Below are 18,823 nucleotides of genomic sequence, written 5' to 3'. Positions count from 1 at the left end.
CTGGGAGGAAGAAGAGCTGGTACACTCTTGTGCACACACTGAGATATGAGCGGTCACTGGTGAGAGATATGAGCTCACTGCAGAGAGACTGAAAAGCCAGGAGATTGCAATTTGCTCTCATTGTTACTTAAAAAAAGAAGTTCTTGTATTTTTGTAGACCATTGGAAAACCATGGAAGGATAAATTAAACGTACAACACATCTCACTAACAATATTGGACACTGTTGACACTAGATGTAACCCTACTGAATATTTCTATTTCAATAGCAAAGAATACAATATGCCACAAATCTGATTTAAAATTTGATTTTAAAAAAATCTATCAGAATTCAGGATTGCACTCTACTCATCCTGTTTACAAGCAAAACTTTTCTAGGTGGGTAAGGGCTTGAAATGCATGCTACCAACAGAAATTGAGAAAGCAGGGAATAAAACAGGGAACACACTGCATAAAGCAAGATTGATCCTGTGCTTTTTTCTTACATATCTTGGTGCCACAGGAGCCTTTCCTTTGATACTTAGCACCTTCAGCTGAAAACGAAGCAGCTCAGCATTTTACAGAAAAGCTTTAGTTTGAGAGCTGGATTCCCTGGTTTGCTCTGCTCCTTTGCAGAGACAAAAACAGTGAGTTGCTGTAAATTCAGTTAAGTTAAACTGATAAACTGGCCATGTACAGAGCAGCTAGAATAAAGGTGTTGCTTGTTATATGGATTCTAGCAATGCCTGAAGCCCCCTACTGCAGGTTAAGGCTGTGCAAAACTTGACATTAAAACAAAAGATAAGGGTCTGCCATCAAAGTGAGAAGATCAGATAAATCTTGGTTTCACGTAAGACTCAGTCCCACACCCTGCTAAGAAGGCTCCTGAGACTCATGAGAGAGAGAAGGGGGCACCTGGGTTTAAGACCCCTCTAGAGAAGGGACAGAGAAAGGCTCTCTGTCTGAGGCTTCCTGCGGCTGACTTGGGGTAAAAAATTGATCTTACTGGATGAATTGCATTGCTACAGGTGTGAAGGAGGAATACCAGAAACCTCATGGCTCTCTGGGCTCTACAGGGAGCCATGTCTGGCAATTGCTACATCCAGTGCCAAAGATTTGGAGGGAAAAAAAACACCTGAATTTGGAATAATTCCAGTTTCACACTGGTGTAGATGGATCATTAGCATGAAAAACCCTTATCAAACAATAAGTGCTACAGTCCCCATGAATAGATCAGAAAACCAGGCAGAGGTACAACCTGTGGGACTCACTCCTCTGCGTTATCTCTTCCAACCTGGTAATCTATATCAGAGTGATTTTTTTTTGGAAAATTGTAGGTTAAGCTAAAGGTTTCTTATTTCCATAAACCCATATTTGTAGAAGACAACAAAAAGAGAGAGAGATCTGGACTGTGCAGTTTTTAAGAAAGTTGATAACAAACATCACGCCCAAAACACTGTCCTCGTATCCCCAAAAGAAAGCTTTTGTGATGGCAGCACAACAGCTCTGCAGGTCTCTCTGACTTGCAGAAGACATGTGTTTAGGCAGAGTCTGGGCTCCCTGCTAGTCTAAGTTTACCAAAGAGCAGCTACATCTCAGTGTCCTGCCTGGTTACTTTTCTCTGAAGAATTGAAAGGCTCAAGCTCATTCTTACTCTGTGCGTCGGTTGTGTTGTGAACGGTCACCATCGGGACTCGGGGACCTTGAAAAGAAGAAGAAAAGAACTCCGTTAAATATCTGTCGAAGCACACACAGATGCATGTGAACCTGGTTTTGAATTCCACGGAGCTGAAGACTCCTGAGACTTGCTTTCCATGCAAGAGTAATCTAAAAAGCAAATCACCCCGGTATTAGAAAGAGTCTATGAATAAATGACAGTACTGTAAACTCGAAGACTTGCGAGGTTTCAAAGCCCTTTCCCAACAGACCACTAAATGCATCTTTCCCTAATTTGTAAACATTATAATTAGCACAAACACAATTAAATCAGTTGCTTTTAAAATTATTCTAATGGCACCCAGACATCACAACACAAAGCATTTACATTTTGCATGCTGTGGATAACTGTTGCTGTTTTGCAAATGCTTTGGTTTTGTTGTTTGCTTGTTTGTTTGTTTTTTAAATGAATTAAACACCAGTTTGGCTCTCACACTAAAAAAGGCCACATATGCTGTCTTAAAATGCAACATTTGGGTACTGAAATCAGTCAGTCTTATACAAAGAGGATTATCATTACTATGCAATGCACATGAGTGAACCACAGAATTTGCTGCCGCTGGATGCTACAGCCTTTAGGATGGAGTAGTCTTTACCACAGGACACGATAGTCTTCAGCACAGGATGCTGTAGGATGCCGTAGTCCTTAGCACAGTGGTCTGGGGTCAACTTCTTGTTCAGAAAATCACCAAGGGGCTGATTGATAGAAAAATGGCATGGTACAGGCCACATATGCTGTCTTAAAATGCAACATTTGGGTACTGAAATCAGTCAGTCTTATACAAAGAGGATTATCATTACTATGCAATGCACATGAGTGAACCACAGAATTCGCTGCCGCTGGATGCTACAGCCTTTAGGGTGGTGTAGTCTTTACCACAGGACACGACAGTCTTCAGCACAGGATGCTGTAGGATGCCGTAGTCCTTAGCACAGTGGTCTGGGGTCAACTTCTTGTTCAGAAAGTCACCAAGGGGCTGACTGATAGAAAAATGCCATGGTAGATGGGATTAAGTTCTTTTTGTAGTTCTCAGCTTCTTTCTGTCTGTTTCGCAATTATCATCTACTGACAGCTCTTGGAGACAGGATGCTGGGCCAAGATGAGCTTCCAACTGAACCGGTACGGCCACTCATACATTACTACCATACCTGTTCGTAGCTCCTCCAATGGGTTTGACAATCCTGGTGAAGGTGGAAGAAGCGCTGCAATGATGAAATGGTTAATTCACAACCTCAGGGGTAATGGTTATCTTACTCTCCTTCTGTTTCCCCATAACACGGCAGGATGCAGCAACAGCAAAAGTGAGCAGCTGGGGAAAGATCATCCATACACCCAGCAAAGATCCCAGCAGCATGACCAGAGGGGTCCCACACTGTGTGTGGGTGAAGATCATAGACTCATAGAAATATTTAGGTGGGAAAAGACCCTCAAGATCATTGAGTCCGACCATAAATCTAACACTGCCAAGTTACCAATAAACCATGTCCCTAAGTGCCACATCTACACACCTATGACTCAACCACTTCCCTGTGCAGCCTGCTCCAATGCTTGACAACCCTTTCAGTGAAGAAGTTTTTCCTAATACTCAGTTTAAACCTCCCCTGGTGCAACCTGAGGCCATTTTCTCTTGTCCTATTGCCTGTTACTTGAGAGAAGAGACCAACCCCAACCTTACTACAACCGTCTTTCAGGTACTTGTAGCGACCAATAAGGTCTCCCCTCAGCCTCCATTTCTCCAGGCTGAACAACTCCAGTTCCTTCAGCCGCTCCTCACCAGACTTGTTCTCTAGACCCTTCGCCAGCTTCGTTGCACTTCTCTGGACATGCTCCAACACCTCGATGTCTTTCTTGTAGTGAGGGGCCCAAAATTAGACACAACATTTGAGGTACAGTCTCACCAGTGTTCATGACAGGACTTTTCTTTTGTATATACTGTAATGCCAGTTCAAACCGACCATGCAATGAGGGTGCGAGCAGGTGGGGATGGCAAAATTTGGAACCATCTGTACAAAAGACCCATGGAGGAAAGGCTGTTAGAAACCATGTTTCCTACTTTCTTGGGCTTTGACAATCTGGCAGCATCCTGCTGCCATGCAGGGGAAACCTGCTGTTGAACTACATTGAATACCAACAAACCCAACATTTTTTAAGCTTCAAAATTAAGACACCTTAAAGATGCTTGATATTCACTGATGTTCAAGTCAGTCTTTTAAGATCTCTTGTATCCTTCAAGCTCCAAGCAAACCCTGTGCGATCGCCAGTCCTGTGCAGCAGCTGGCTGAGAAACAGCCCCTGAAGTGCTGTGACTGATTGTGTACTCAAATGGCAACAAAACCAGGTTACTGCGAGCCATCCATGCTGGTTTGGTAAATGAAATAAGTTCTTGAGAGCAAGAAAGGCTTTCAGGCAGTATAGCTGTGTCACTCTTTTTTCCCCATGCTGCCAAGAAACTGCATCCCATTGCACGCAATCAAGAGTTTTTAATGTAGACCTTACCTATACAGAGGCAGAAAAAGGTTTTATTTATAATTTAGCCAACTGATATGGCAGCCTGACTTTTGTTTCCTAGTAACTGAGAATTTTCTTCACTGACAATCCGATTCCTTTGTTTGCACCACTTTCTTTGAATGCAGCTGAGTGAGTGCAATGCACGGAGGAAAACCATGTTTTACTCACCAGGATTTAGCTGAATTCACCTTTCTACTACCATTATACGTTGATATGCTGACCATATTTATTTATAAATCTCCCCTGCTTTTTCCCTGCAGTCCCAGGAAAGCAACAAACCTAATAAACAATTCATCATGGGCATGATAAAATCATCACTGAAAATAAAAGGAATCCTCCCAAATGACTTGAGTCAAAGCTAGAGCAGTCCTTTAATTAACACAAAAAATGCCTAATGAAAAGAAAGGGATAAAGAGAGAAATACAATGCATATAATCCTTTCATTTTCTAATTTATTTTTCCTTTTTGAGTTGGCACTGGAAAAACTGTGAGAAACTAATAAATTAAGAAAAAAAACAGTATGTACTTTAGAAAATTCCATGTATTATATATTGTGTCTCTCATTACCTTACTGTCACCTCTCCAAATCAATATTTTAAAGTGAAGCCCCATACAAAGATATTCAGTTTGAGGTAATATCAAATAAAAATATTTTAAAATATGCATCAGCATCCTTGAAAAAGTAGACTTCTGAGTTGCTCAATTTTTATTTTTCAAAAAATGAGGAAAAATGGTAAAACCAAAAATCTACAGAGCAGAATCATCAGGTCTGTGAGAAAGATTACTCTCAATATTAAACATTCCCAATGATGACATTCCAGTTAAACAATGCCTTTCATTTGTGAGCAGGTTGAAAGTCATTAAGAAGAAAAATAAATATTTTTTAGGAATTATGTAAATTGCTTATTTCAATGCCACTTTTTAAAGTGAAACAATCTGGTTGCATGGTACACTATGTCTTTTAGTACACACACATCGCAAGTCTTTCAACACTCGCAACTCGAGTGCCTAATGCCTGACACGGGGAGAACGAAATTCTTGAAATTAGGAAGTGTATATTCATTAGCTGCCTCCCACACTTTATTTTTAAACCTATAACGGTGTGACAGTCCCATTACACATGCCATCTGGTAAATGCCATCCACTGTCATTTGCAGATCTGAGAGTGAAACCTAATTTGTTCAATGAACTGCTGGGAGCTGACAGAAGCAGAGCGAGGACATCCTCTGCTCCGTGTCTCCTCTCTCCAGAGCCCTTCCAAACGGGCTTTGATAGGGACTCCTGAGCCCTGGCACATTCTGCTGCTTCTGTTCTTTAATCAGCGCTGATGAGCACCCGTGTCTGCCCGTCCCCCTTGGAAACTTTGCAAACGCTCTGCCTCTTGCTTACAGAGGTCCTGAGGATGTCTGAGCATCAGGTGCAGCCTGGATTTTAGCATTTGCTTGTGCTCCTTGCAGAGTAAAACACAAAGTGCTTCACTTGAAGAAAGTAAAGCTGATACCGAGCTGCTTTGCCCCTCATCTGAAAAGATAAGAGAAGCCCAGCACATACTCCATCACCTGGGTAAATGTTCCCAAACTCCCAGGCAGGACACTTTCCAGCATGACGAGGGGATGATGCTGCTGTTGGATTCCTTTCTTCCCCTGGCCCTGGCTGCTGTAGCTACAAGCAGGGCTGTGCAATGCCCTGAGGTGTGGGACCTGGCACTCCTGCTCCCTGTCACGTCCCCCAGATGCTTTAGGATGCTGGGTGGCACTGTGTGGGGTGGAACCCTGTTATCCCTCTGGCACGAGTGGGATGGGGTGTGCTGGATAACCACCAGCTGGAACAGCTTCCCTTGGCTTACAGGTTCTCCTCGGCTCCAGCATCATGCCAGCTCACTCCAGTAACTCGACAGCAGTTTTAATGGTGCTGTTTTATTTATAGCTTAAAAGAAAGGAGCAAAACTACTGATGAGAGAACTTCTGAGTGTATAGATTTCTCTATAGATTCCCAGCTAGATGCATAGTTAATAATGCTGCATAAATATGTAGTTACGGGAAGGAGATTTTCAACTAATACAGCTAAAAGTTTGGCTTTATGATAAGACCTTTGATTTTAAAAACTTTACTGTCATTATCCATGCTAGAAGTAAATTAAGCCATAACACTACAATGACACGGGCAAATTTATCAGGAAAGAAGTACTGCCCACCACAATCTGAAACACACAGAAAAGCAGTGCCTCAGTAATTTGACAAGAAAAAACATTGGCTGTGGCTTGTCATCAATTTTTTAAGCAGCTTTCATTACTGTTTCCAAGAGGGTTCTGCTTAGACACTATCAGAAAGGAAGCAACTGTAGATATTTAGGTGGTAAGGTATAGATTTCCAGAATAAAAATGGAAAAATCATACAAAATATTGTATGATATGAACAAAATATTTATCAGACATTTGTTTGTAATGCTTTTAAGAGACTATTCCACAGTATTCCTGGTATTTTCTTGATCTAAACAACATAGGGAATTGCATCAGTTGCAACTTTAAAATTAAAGCAGCGATTATAAAAAAAAAATCCAAACTAAAATTGCAAAAAAAAGTAATCAAAGTTATAGAAGTGTTAAAAAGGGAAAAAAAGAGGAATTGTCTTATTCTTCTCATCCATATTCTCAAAGGCTTCAATGTGGCAGATAATTTCAGACTAGAAGCTAAATTCACAGTGTGTAAACAATGAAAATTCAAATACTCTCTGCCAGCGCCACCAGCATATCTCTTAAGCGCTGATGAATGATTTAAAAGAGCAGCTGTGAGCAATGGGAGCTGAGAGGGTCTGGCTCTGCACAAGTGAGATAATTGGCAACAGCCATCTCTGTGTACAGATTCCAGATCTCTTTATTTGCTAATCCATGAATTATTTATACACGCTGCATAAAGTTCATATGTTGGGGTGATATTATCAGCCTAATAAATAAAGACACGGGGAGTTCCATGAACCACTGCTTACAATTAAAATTTTTTCCCGTTTACAGTATTTTCCAGTCCATGCTACAGACAGATGTTCGTGCTGTTTGTTTTGGCAACCTTGTTGACACAAACATCAAACAGATTTGTGCTGCTATTCACCCTCCCCAAGGCATTTAATTTTTTAATCTAATCTTTACTTCCTCAAATGTAACTTGTCTTGTAAAATAATCAATACTGTCTCGTTCTCGGGCAACACGCAGGATTGCACAAACCACACCGATAGCACTGCTTGTTTCTGCCCCATCTGATACCAGTAATAAATTTCGTGCTTACTTTATGTAGAGCAGAAATAAATCTGGTCGTTCTGAGGCAGCTTCAGTTAGCAGTGTCTAGAGGGCAAATGAGCAAGAGATTTGTCCTTAATTATACTACACAAAATAGCTCCAATGAGTTCTTCTAATGGATGTTTGACTAAATAAGCATGGTCAGGTCTTGAGCCTGTTTGATGGGATTTTGAGAGGTGTGTACAAGCAGTGGGGTGGGAAGCTGGGCTGACACTAACCAGATCCATCCCACCATCTGTCCTATGGTCACTGACACACAGAAGGACATGGGATCTCTGGGTCTGAAAAGACACTCCCTTCCTTCTTCAGGTAATTCTGTATTATAAAAGTATTCACAAATGCCCTCTAAATATAACTCTTCACTAACATAATTCCTACTGGTGTCTCACTCTTCTGGTAGGAACTGCCTTCTAACTTGAAGGCTGCCTTCTAACTGCACTGGCTGTCACTCCAGTTTACACCTTCTGGGTTTGTTCCAACAAGCTGTTTTCTACTAATCGTGAATATTCCCACTATAGGTAGAGCAGTCATATGCCCCCAAAACTCTGATCCAGTAGAATAAATTAGATTATTTTAGTTTCTTTTTGTAAGACAGTTTCTTTTCCTCTTATTCTTTAATGCAAGAGCGTTTTACATTCAGTTCCTCCTTCCTAAACAGAAATGACCAGGACTCTACCCCTGCTGCAGAGGACATCTTAACTGATCCTTATACAGTGAAACTGCTACTTGCTCAGCTCTACAGAAAATTGTTTGCCTGATTCTAAAAGAGCCTAGAAGAGCCTTTTCCATGGCCACGGCTGGGAGGTGGTTTTCAGACATCTAGTGTTCACCATTGCACGCCCAGACACCCCTCTACGCTTCTGAGGCATTTGTAACTCTTGAACTTCAATCACACAAGACAAATTCTTGCCCTGAATTGCCATGTGCTTAATTTTGCTCTTTGTACTATTAATTTCTTCCACTCCGGCCCTCCAAGACAGCCAGCTTCTCCAGGATTTCTCTCTGCCTTCTGATGATGCTTATCAGCTTTGTGGCCTTAACAAATTCCATTAGCTGCGTCTAGCTTTGGGTTCCCAGGCTGCCAGGGAACAATCTAAGTAAGGTCATTCCCGAGACCAGCTCCTAATGAACCCTGCTGCTGATCTCCAATTAGCCTGATATTTTTCTTCATCATAATCATTCAGCTGGTACTTAACTTTCCCTTAAAATTCTTTCACTAATCCCCATCCTCTCCTTCTTAATTAATATCATCCAATGAGGCATCACGTCAAGTTGGGCTGAGTGAAAGCATTTCCTTCCTTTCATGAGGCTTTGGCTAAGGTTTTCAAAACCCATAATGCAATAATATTTGTGAATGGTTCCAAAAAGAAATGTGGAAAACCTACAACCTTCAAGAAACATTGCAGGCGCATTCATCCATTGTAGTGATAAGATCAGCTGTAAAAAGAAGGTAGTTTAGGAGAATTTGCTTACAGAGCTCCTGAACCTGAAGGTGCACCATGACTGCATACCTGGAGACATAAGTACCAGAGGCTCACGTGAGTGTCGCTGACTTCCCAAAAGGCTACAGCATTTTGTCCTAGTATGCTGGTGCTATGGGTGGAAGAATGAATCTGAGTAGAGAAATCCCCATACCCAACTTTCTTTCTTTTTCCAATTTCTGTTCTATTTCCTGCTATTACTAATTGAATCCCTTATCAATTTAACCTCTTTCAATACAATTTAATCCAGGCTTTCTGCAAACTTTGAAAAGAGATGAAAGCAAAAGTTTAACATTCGTCCCTATTTTTAAAATATAAGTTTCTTATTGGATTAGTATATGCTAATTCTAAAAGAAATACCATATTTGGAGGAACATGCCTGACATTTTCTGTATTCCCTGCCTGCCGTGGAAACTCTCTGGATGACTCAGGATGCCCAGGGAGGTTGTGCACTCTCCATCCTTGGAGGCTTTGAAGACAAGACTAGACACAGCCCTGAGCAACCTGGTCTCATCTCTTCTCTGACCCTGCTTGGATCAGGAGGTTGCACGAGAGACCTCCTAAGGTTCCTTCCAAACTGAATTCTCCTATGATGCCATGATAAAAAATTATCACAAATGGCAACGTTGTCATGATAGAGAGACTGTGTAGCCATGTCCCAGTCAAGCCGTGGAAGGGGAGGATGAGCATTGCAGTCAGTCCCTGTTACTCATCCTAGCTCCTCTAATAGGCATATTGCTGGTATATTCAAGGGAAAAAGATCTTTCCTTGTAATCACAGCATGAAAGAAAATACTGTCTTCTCAGTGCCATTTACAACTCATTAACACTGACAGAATAAAACCCCATTGCATATTTTGTGTTTATTCCATTAAAAGCCTAGTATAAATTGATTTAGATAATCTTAATTTATTCTTTTGCATAAGTAAAATTCTCTTGCAACAAAGTAATGATATTCTAGCTAGTTAAGTTAGAACTGATGCTGGATATTAACTTTTTTAAAAAACCCAAACCCATAAATAACATTGCTTCGCATTGTCTGGTTATTAAGCTGTTTCCCTCTCATGAGTTCTCAGGTTTTAATATATCCTTAATATACCAACTGCATTAATGAGGGACTAAAGAAGTATCACACAAACAGAAAACAAAAGCCAGCAATAAACCTTACAGCTGGTCCAGCTGGCAAACAAGGTGAGAGAAGCAGTTTTCCTTAGAGGAAGCTTTAAATCTTGTGGGATGGTAACATCTGTACTATCCACTGCAGAATAATGAGTTCAACCAAGGTCGCTCATATAGCTGGAAATAACGCACATGCACCCGGGTCTCAACATGCAGGAGGTCACTGCCTGATTTGTGAAGCTTCATTATTTGAAGCATCGGAGGAAGCCTGTTGTCATGGTCATTTATCTCCTATGAGTGGAGTTCAGATAAAATTTTATATGTACAGAATGACCAAATGACAAGAACCCTGGCTGTAAGCAGATGATAGATCACCTTCCTCTGGGCAATGCCAGACAGCTCATATTTACAAGCAAGAATCAAAACGAAAACAGGATCAAAGAATGCAGAAGCAAGGAACACATAGTGCTTTGCAGAATGAGGTAATTTTAAAGGGGATAGGACTTTCACTTTCATTCTACAATCTCCTTTTTTCATGCACTGGAAATTACAGGTGTTTTCTATTCATCTTATTATTAAATATTCATGCATATTATTTTTTCCACTTATTCTATGTCACTGAGTATTTATGGGTACTTTACACTGCATTAAAAATGCATAACAACACAGTGAAATATTTTATAACATAAATGAACGGTCTAGTTAAAGGAAGACAAAATGTGACTGGAACATCCACAAAAGCCACCGTTTTAATTAATCTCAGACTACTTTAATGACTTGGTTGTTAACAGCCGGTAGAAAAGAAGTTGTCTTTCAAATTCCAAACCACTAACAGCGTACTCTCTTTTCCCAGAGAAAAAAGCTCTCGTGGTACCTTCTGTTTGTGCACAAGGGATTTTCTTACCAGCCTGCTATTTTGAAGTGATATGAGCATGTGAGGGAAGAGAAGGAGCACTCCCCATCCTGCCGTTACCCACGGGATTTCTGACCCGTGAACTGCGCACAAAGGAGTTGAGACACAAGAGCCAACCTCGGCTGTTAACTAAGAAAGGGAGTCAAGTGAATGCAAATGTGAATTATATAGTAATTATAATATAAATAGGACCAAGAGATTAAGTCTGTGCATGCTTTCAAACAGCAGAAACTAATTTAAGCTTCATAAGCCTCAGGAAAAGTTCCAAAAGGTCACAGTTTGCCTGGAAGCACTAATTACAGCCTCCCGCTACTGGGTATACAAAAACCCAAGCGTTTTCGTAATCATCCTTGTATAGGAAACCATTCTGGTCACAACAGATAACAGTCACCCAGTGACCTAATATGTGAGCAACCACAGGGATTGCCTTCCAGGCACCACCACGGCTGCTGTGCTCATTTAGCATTCGGCTGGGCTGGGAACCTGCACCCACACTCTTGGTTCCTGGAGGCCGTTATCACACTGCAGGACATGTAGCTGCACTTCAGCGTTACCTCCATGTTTCTGGTGCTTCTTGGATTCTGTCAGCCAGATATCTTGGCTAGGATGCCTGGTTTGTGCAGCAGCACAAGGGTAGCACGCTCTGGGGGGTTGCCTGTCCTGCTCTACCCAGAAAGACAAACATGGGTTGTCTACTCGTGTTCAGACCTCCATAGCACAGAGTGTCCAACACTGGCTTTCTACCCCTTGCTTTGGGCCCCAGATCCAGGCCAAAGACAGCTCAGATGGTTCAGAAAATCTGAACTCCCATGAGCTGTACGTAAGGAAGTAAGTAGTAAACTTTTCTGTTGAAGCATATTATAACACTTGCTGTAATGGAAAATAATGTAACTCTGGGCCAGCAGATGAAAACCATAATTTATTTTTGAATAATAGACAATATAGACACCATTCTACTCTGGGGTGCAGCAGTAATAAGCTGCAGTCACCAGATGGCCCATAAAATACTCCCAAATCCTCACTTTGTGGTTCCCTAAAACATTTAGGCTAGTGTTTTCCACTTGCCACCCCACCTCTGCCACTTGGTCCCACACCAGCACTTTCCACTCCCTTGAGCAATCAGAAATGTTTGTACAACCACTCAGCAAAACAGCAGAACAACTTCTAGAGACGGTCCCATCAGAAAAATAATATTATATTTAATTTTCATTCACTTCAGTTCCTGGACCCAGCCCAGAGCGAGCCTATTTGTGGCACAGGTAGCAGACTGGTGAAAAAGCCCCCAAGGTGGACAGGGGATGGAGTTGCCTCTTTCAATGGCAGCACTGACTTTGTCTTCCAACCCTTGTGGACATACAAAGCTGTGGTCCTCCAAGATGTACTGATGACAAATACGATAAGGTGTTTTATAGGTTACTGCATTTCACAGCAAGGTGAGGTAGGGCAGAGAGAGGCACAGTCAGTCTTGGCCTTGGCTTGGGTCCTCAGAGCTACTGCTATGGCTTCACTGAGGCATGGTGGCAGCTGATGCACACCCCATTAGTAAAATCCGAGAAGCAACCTTTCATATTTGTTTAAACCAGGATGCACCTATCGTGTTTTTCTGTCCATAGGCTCTCTACTGGGTTAATAAAACTCCTTTCCAGCTCTAGTAGTTATTTCAGCCTCTAATTAAGTCTCTTTAGACTGCCTCAACGACATCATTTATTATGACCCCTGCCAAAGGTCCCCTGAATTGCCAAGCTCCAGCCCTCTCAGCAGGACAGGCTGCGCTTAGAAAGCATTTACTTGAATTTCAGTAAGAAGTGCTTCAGAGACTCTCTAAGATGCTTTGCCATTACCATGATGGGTAGTTTTATGATATTATTAGTTGACATTAAACCCACATGCTTCAGAAATATTGCCAGGCAGCAGGCTATGTAACTAAGTTTAAGTAGGGATTAAATGTAGACATTTCGCCTCTGTGCATTTAATGTTTGTTTCAGGCCCTGGAGTGAGGTATTTGTACCCCCAGCAGCAAGCTTTCCCCAGTCATCTATCAGAGATGTCAAAAGCCACATAAAGTGGCTACCTGGAGAGGTTAAATAGGAGTTTCAGCTTCTTCGTCTCTCAAAAGCAAGAAAAAGAGTTTCTACCATTTTAACCTGGGTGTCATCAGCAGAAAACACTCCTAATAAAACACTCTCCCTGTAGCATTTGACAAGCAAGTGCTTTTTTCCCTGCTCAAATCCTTCTTAGAAGATCAATACTTCCATCTCACCCACAAGGAGCAAATTGCACACACATACACATCTAAGGACCCTCCAATCTGAAAAAGCCACAAGACAATATTCCCCCTTGCAGCTCCGCCGAGTCTCTTTTATAGCACCCTGATGGTGCTATAAAAACGTATAACACATAATGATGTGCTTTAAGCCAAAAAGGGTTATTTTATTTTTCATAATTGCTTTACTGCAGCTATAACTCAAAATTCAACCCCTCATTCGAGATGATCGTTGCCTATCTCTAAAGGCACTGAGCAATGCTAGGGTGGCAGGGGAGGATGGTCTTGCTGGAGTCCCACCTCATGATGCACCGAGGGGCTCCTCTGCTGCTCTGGGTACCTCCAGCTCCCACCACTGCTGGTGGGAGTTAGGAGCATTCAGCACCTGGGAGGACTGTCCCTGCACTTATTACGGCCTGGGATGTAATTACAGACCAGTTATTGAATTGCTATTGAGAAGAAACATTGCGCGGTGCTGTGCGCTAACAGCAAACGTGTGCAGCCATGCCTTGTTAACTCTTCACTCCGGCATGATTTAATCATTTTACATGCTGGTTTTGTTACGGGAGTGCTCTCCTGCATACTAATAGCTGGGTTTCTGCTAGGGAGGTTTCTCTGCAGAGAAGAGATTTAAGATTCACTGTATCTTTGAAAACCACTCTGGTAATTTATCCATCTAGGAGCCCCTGTGTCCCCTATTGTCACTGCACATCTGAGCATTGCAGTCAGGAGTGGATTTTATTTTCACAACACTTCTAGGAAGCTGGAATTACAAAACATGCTTGAGTTCTCTAAAGGAGCTTTTCACAGAGAAAAAAAATCAAACCCATGTGTCCTAATTAGCATTTTGTAACTAGTTAAGACTTCGTGGACCACTGTTGTGAAATGTGTCTTTGAACTCTTCATGTCTAGATATGGGCCAATCAATTAAAACAACTATTATAAAAACCACCTGTTTGTAAGTAAATGTATCATAGGTGTCCACATTCAACTCAGGATTTAGAGAATTCAACCCTACTATACAAATAACGTGATTATTTTGTTATAGAAAGGGAAAAAAGTAATGAATCCACTTACTTTTTGCAGATATATTTGCCTAAACATTGAGTTGTTTTAGAGTCCATAAATAGCCAAATATATCCAGGGAAGAGCTAAGCTGCGAACTTTCATTATTGCTTGCACTGATGTTTACCCAAGCGTAACCACTACTAGGAGTGATCTAGTTCCAGGAATGCTTTTTATGAGACTGTGACATGGAAGACTTCCATGTGCTATGTACAGCTAATCATGAGCAATGTAGTTAGGTTTTGTGGACAAAACATTGCTTTATGAACGTGTGCTTTATGAATGGTAGACATTTTACACCAATTTTCAGCTCCTGGCATCTGCTTGTCCATAGTACAAAAAATCCTTGTCTTCAGATTTTCCATGGCTTTCCAGAGAAGGTAGGCCTGGCCCAAATGGCACAGGTTAAAAGGTCTGATTAAATGAAGGAACTGAGAAAGATGTAGAAAGAGGTTCATTATTCTCCTGCCTGAAGGCATGAACCAACCTCTAATTGCGGGAGCTGGGCAGACATGGGTACGTTATTGCAAAAATCCTGAAGAGGGTAATTATGTACCAATCACTGATGGAGACAGGCTACAGTGCTAGACACAGCTCTGGTCTGTGCCAGCAGCCAGTGGTGCTTTTCCTTGGAGTGCTGTCTTGCAATATGAGGAAGGAAATGGGGTTCACGACACTTGACTCAAGACATGGCCACAGGCAAACCACTAATTCTCGCTGTACCTCTGCTCCCCACTTGGTAAAAGCATGAAAATGATCATCTGGGGAAAGGTTGCAAAGGGCTTTGCATATCTTTCCATAACTTGAATTAAACAGTGCAGTATTTATTTTACCAGCCATAAAACTTGTATTGCCTCTTCCCTGTATCCTGATAAATCTCAACATAGAATTATTGCGAGATATTCAGTGACACAGACGTGCAAACTACTGCCAACAATGCCTCCGTGATGATCCCATGGCCCCCTCATATTAATAGAGAAACAGAAGCAAAATGTGATTTGATTAACTCATGGTGAAGGACAAATGTCACTACCTTCTCTACCGAGGCAGAAAGGATTCTGACACTTTTATTCAGACAGTAAATCCCTAGCAGTAGAACCCCCCCTTTTTTATTTTTTGTGATTAATATTACAGGAAAAAATTTCTCATGAATGATATGCTAAAATTAGTACATTTCCATGAAGATCTTTGTTAATTAAAACTCACACCTCTAGGATTTTATGGGATTTTCTGGGAAAAAAGTTCCCCAAAATCAGTATTATATAAAGTGCAGATGAAAGTGACTGAATCCATAGGAAGATGCGCAAAATAAAATGTTATTTTGTTATGGTGAAATTCATCAACAAACCCAAGACTGTATTGATTTTAATTTAGCTTTTCTTTGAGATGCATTCAAGCCTGGCTGAATCAGCTGGTAATCCCATGAGAGAAGAAATACAAGGAGATTTTCCAAAAGCCATATCCTCAAAAAAGACAAAGTCTTTACACAGTAATGGCATCTAAGCATAGCCACAACACTAGAGACAATGCCTAGAATTTTGTGTTTACACACATTAAAAAAAAATAAATTCATGGGTTTTAAATCCTTGAGCTGAACTATGCCGATGGTAATGGTGCTGGATACTGGAATTTCAGAGGATGTTCCCACCACCCTGCCTGCTGGCTGAGCTTATCTCAACGCTCCACAGCACTGGGCTACGCAGCACACAAGGCAGCATTAACCACCCAGTTTTCCCACTTTTCTGACCACCTCCAGCCTCCTTTAAAAGTTATTTTGCACAGGAGTGCTGGCTACAGGGTTTTAGTAAATCACCCTTGCCGCATTATTAAAAGAAAGCAGGAGAGGTGCTAGTTAGCAATCACTAACTGGGTTTAGAAAGACTGCATTGATCAAGGACATGAGTCCTGTTTTGAATCCTGGTCCCAATAACCCTAAATGCTGAGCTGATGCATCCTTCTAAAGCAGTCCTCATTAGAAATGAATGATTTCACTTATTGCCTACACTAAAAATTTCTGGCTATATGGTATCCTCCAAAAGTGTAACCATACATTTCAGACTTGCACCATCTGTGTGGGCAGAAGCTGCTGCTGCGACCACATCAGCAGGAAGAAAAACCTAGATTTGAAATTATTATTACAAAAAGTGGTTTTAAACTTCTCCATACTGGAAGGCTGAACCTTGCTAAATCATGCTCCAGACCCTGTGGTGTTAAAATGTGATTAAAAGTGAGGTCAGGGCAGTCTGCCACAAAGAAGAGCCAGATGATTTGATGAAACTTGGTAGTGAAAGTTTTTGCTGACTCCAACAAAAATCTTGAAAATAAAAGAAATGTAGAATAATAACAGGACATTTTAAATGCTTAGAATAAACCTAATAAGTGGAAGCAGCAATTAATACTCCTAAATGTTCCCATGTCCACATGGCGTTTCCTTATTCCACCAAGAAGGTGGAAAGAAGATAATTAAATTCTCAAGACACAGTTTAGGGAGCTAAGAAATTTATGCCTACATGCTGCATCTATAAAGAATAAACTTGCAGCACTTGTCTTTAAAGCTCATAAAACACAGACAGAATTACATGTACAATGGTATGAAGAACTTGACTCATAATATTGTTAATTTGTTAGCTTTGCCTCTGTTAGTATCAATCACCTTCAGAGAAAATCCTTAAATTGCAATGTTTTCCTAATCTGTGCTTTTGCACCACTTGTTCTCTGTTTACGGGACTGAACCAGGATTTTATCTGGCAGGACCTAAGAGCTATAAATCCTATTTTTAATGATTTCCCAGGCCTATAGGCATCCTGCAGCACTGTAGGGCCAGGAGTGTAGTTACAGCCCTGGTGTCATTGTGGCTGCTGGCTCAGAGGACATACCTGGGGAAAAGTAGATGTATACCCAGATAAATCCCTTTCCCTGGTTCTTTAGGTATTTTATCAACCGCAGCTCAGTTACAACATATCATTTTGCTCTACAGCTACAAAATTGCCTGCTAGGAGAGGCAGAAATGACTTCATTCCTGTTACCTGTGATTACCGATCTACAGCATCTATGCTAAGCTAGTGATAACCACAGTGCTAGAGAGAATATCCAAATCAGGTGATAATACTTTAACATTTTTTTTAGAAGAGTCTATTTTCCTTTCTCCAAAGAGAGAGAGAAAGCTTTAAAGTCACTTCACCTGCACAATACTGACAGTAAAGATTACCCGTCAGCTACAAACACAGGTTCCAGCAGAGATAATCTTCAAAGAGCCAGGATGAACTATAGTGGTTTTATGGTATTTTGAATCAAAACAATCTTACAGTTTCTGGAAAAGGAGGAAGGACTCGAGACCTGTAGCAGAAGATAGTGTTCGCTGTTCTGTTACACTGCTGTCTGTTCTCAAAGTGAAAGCTGATTTTTCCCATATCAGTCAGTGAATGAAAAGATAATACATAGTACATGGGAAAAGGGGCTCCTCTATCACCAGCAACCACACCAAGCATGAGGCAATGGATTCCTCTTAGCGCTCATTGCAGTTCTCTCCCTTCCGTGTAACTACCAATTTTTGTGTCATCCCTAAAAAGGGTTAGTCCCTTCCTGATAGTGCATGATTATGGAGAACTTTAATTAGCGGGCTGGTAGGCATTCCATGAACAACACAGACCCTCACCCTATAATTTTCATCTATAGGTCATTGATAAGGCTTCATCCCCTAGAGAAGGAGCTATCACCTAAAAATGGGCTTTAGTGCTTTACTGGCTCCATGTCATTCAGCCTTGCACCATACACATCCAAGCCCCACTAAGAAACAGGGATAAATTGTTTTCCACAGCCAAAACCTGTAATTTCTTTTACCTATGCAATTGAATTTTCCATCCCATTACAGATGAGAAAACCCCATCCTCAATTAAATTTATTTATAAAGTAGCAAAACCCTTCCATCCAGATATTCTTTCTGTTTATCTTAGAGGGAATCAGAGACAGTGCCTGTGCTGGTTTATGAGAGGATACAGAAGTGTAAATCCATATTTTATGATGAAAATGACAGTAGGAGTGACCTTGCTCCAGCACATATTGCTTTTTCGACAGTGTCTAGAAGAGATAATCTAACAGCAGTCTGCAAGGCATCATGTTTCCTTAGATCCTGCTACAGTAATTCAATCATGAGCATATAAAATTAGATGGAAAATAAGGTAACTAGCCTTCTGGGACTGAGTGATTGCAATAAATGTTGCCTCCTGACAGTAAGCATTACATTGTCCTCTTGAAAGAGAGGTTACCTTTTATTATTCTTCCCCCATTCAGTCTGTGACAGGTAGCACTGCTGTTAAGCATAGCCTGCAGGACAGCAAAAAAATCCTTTGAGACAATTATATGCTGCCTCTAAGGTACCAATGCAGTGCGTAGAAAACTTCCAACTCCTGACCTGTGGGATCAAGTGAGCAATGCCAGACCTTCCTTGGTTTTTTTTAAAGGAAGATATATATCTATTGCCTGTCACATAAATAT

General features: G+C 41.2%; 1 protein-coding gene across 5 annotated transcripts in view; it reads right to left on the bottom strand.

Annotated features, from left to right (window-relative positions):
* The window catches only part of DPP6 (dipeptidyl-peptidase 6), a 576,912-nt gene that overhangs the window by 15,992 nt on the left and 542,097 nt on the right, over positions 1-18,823 (bottom strand). For all 5 annotated transcript variants that reach the window (XM_014945135.1, XM_014945136.1, XM_014945133.1 and 2 more), the window contains exon 17: positions 1,632-1,679. In XM_014945135.1, coding sequence (XP_014800621.1) covers positions 1,632-1,679 — 48 coding nt within the window. The remainder of the gene's footprint in view (positions 1-1,631; positions 1,680-18,823) is intronic.

Source organism: Calidris pugnax, unplaced genomic scaffold (genome assembly GCF_001431845.1).
Source record: "Calidris pugnax isolate Ruff unplaced genomic scaffold, ASM143184v1 scaffold54, whole genome shotgun sequence".
NCBI classification, from domain to species: Eukaryota; Metazoa; Chordata; class Aves; order Charadriiformes; family Scolopacidae; genus Calidris; species Calidris pugnax.
The sequence above is the reverse complement of the archived record's forward strand: the minus strand, read 5'-3'. Positions and strand labels throughout refer to the sequence as shown.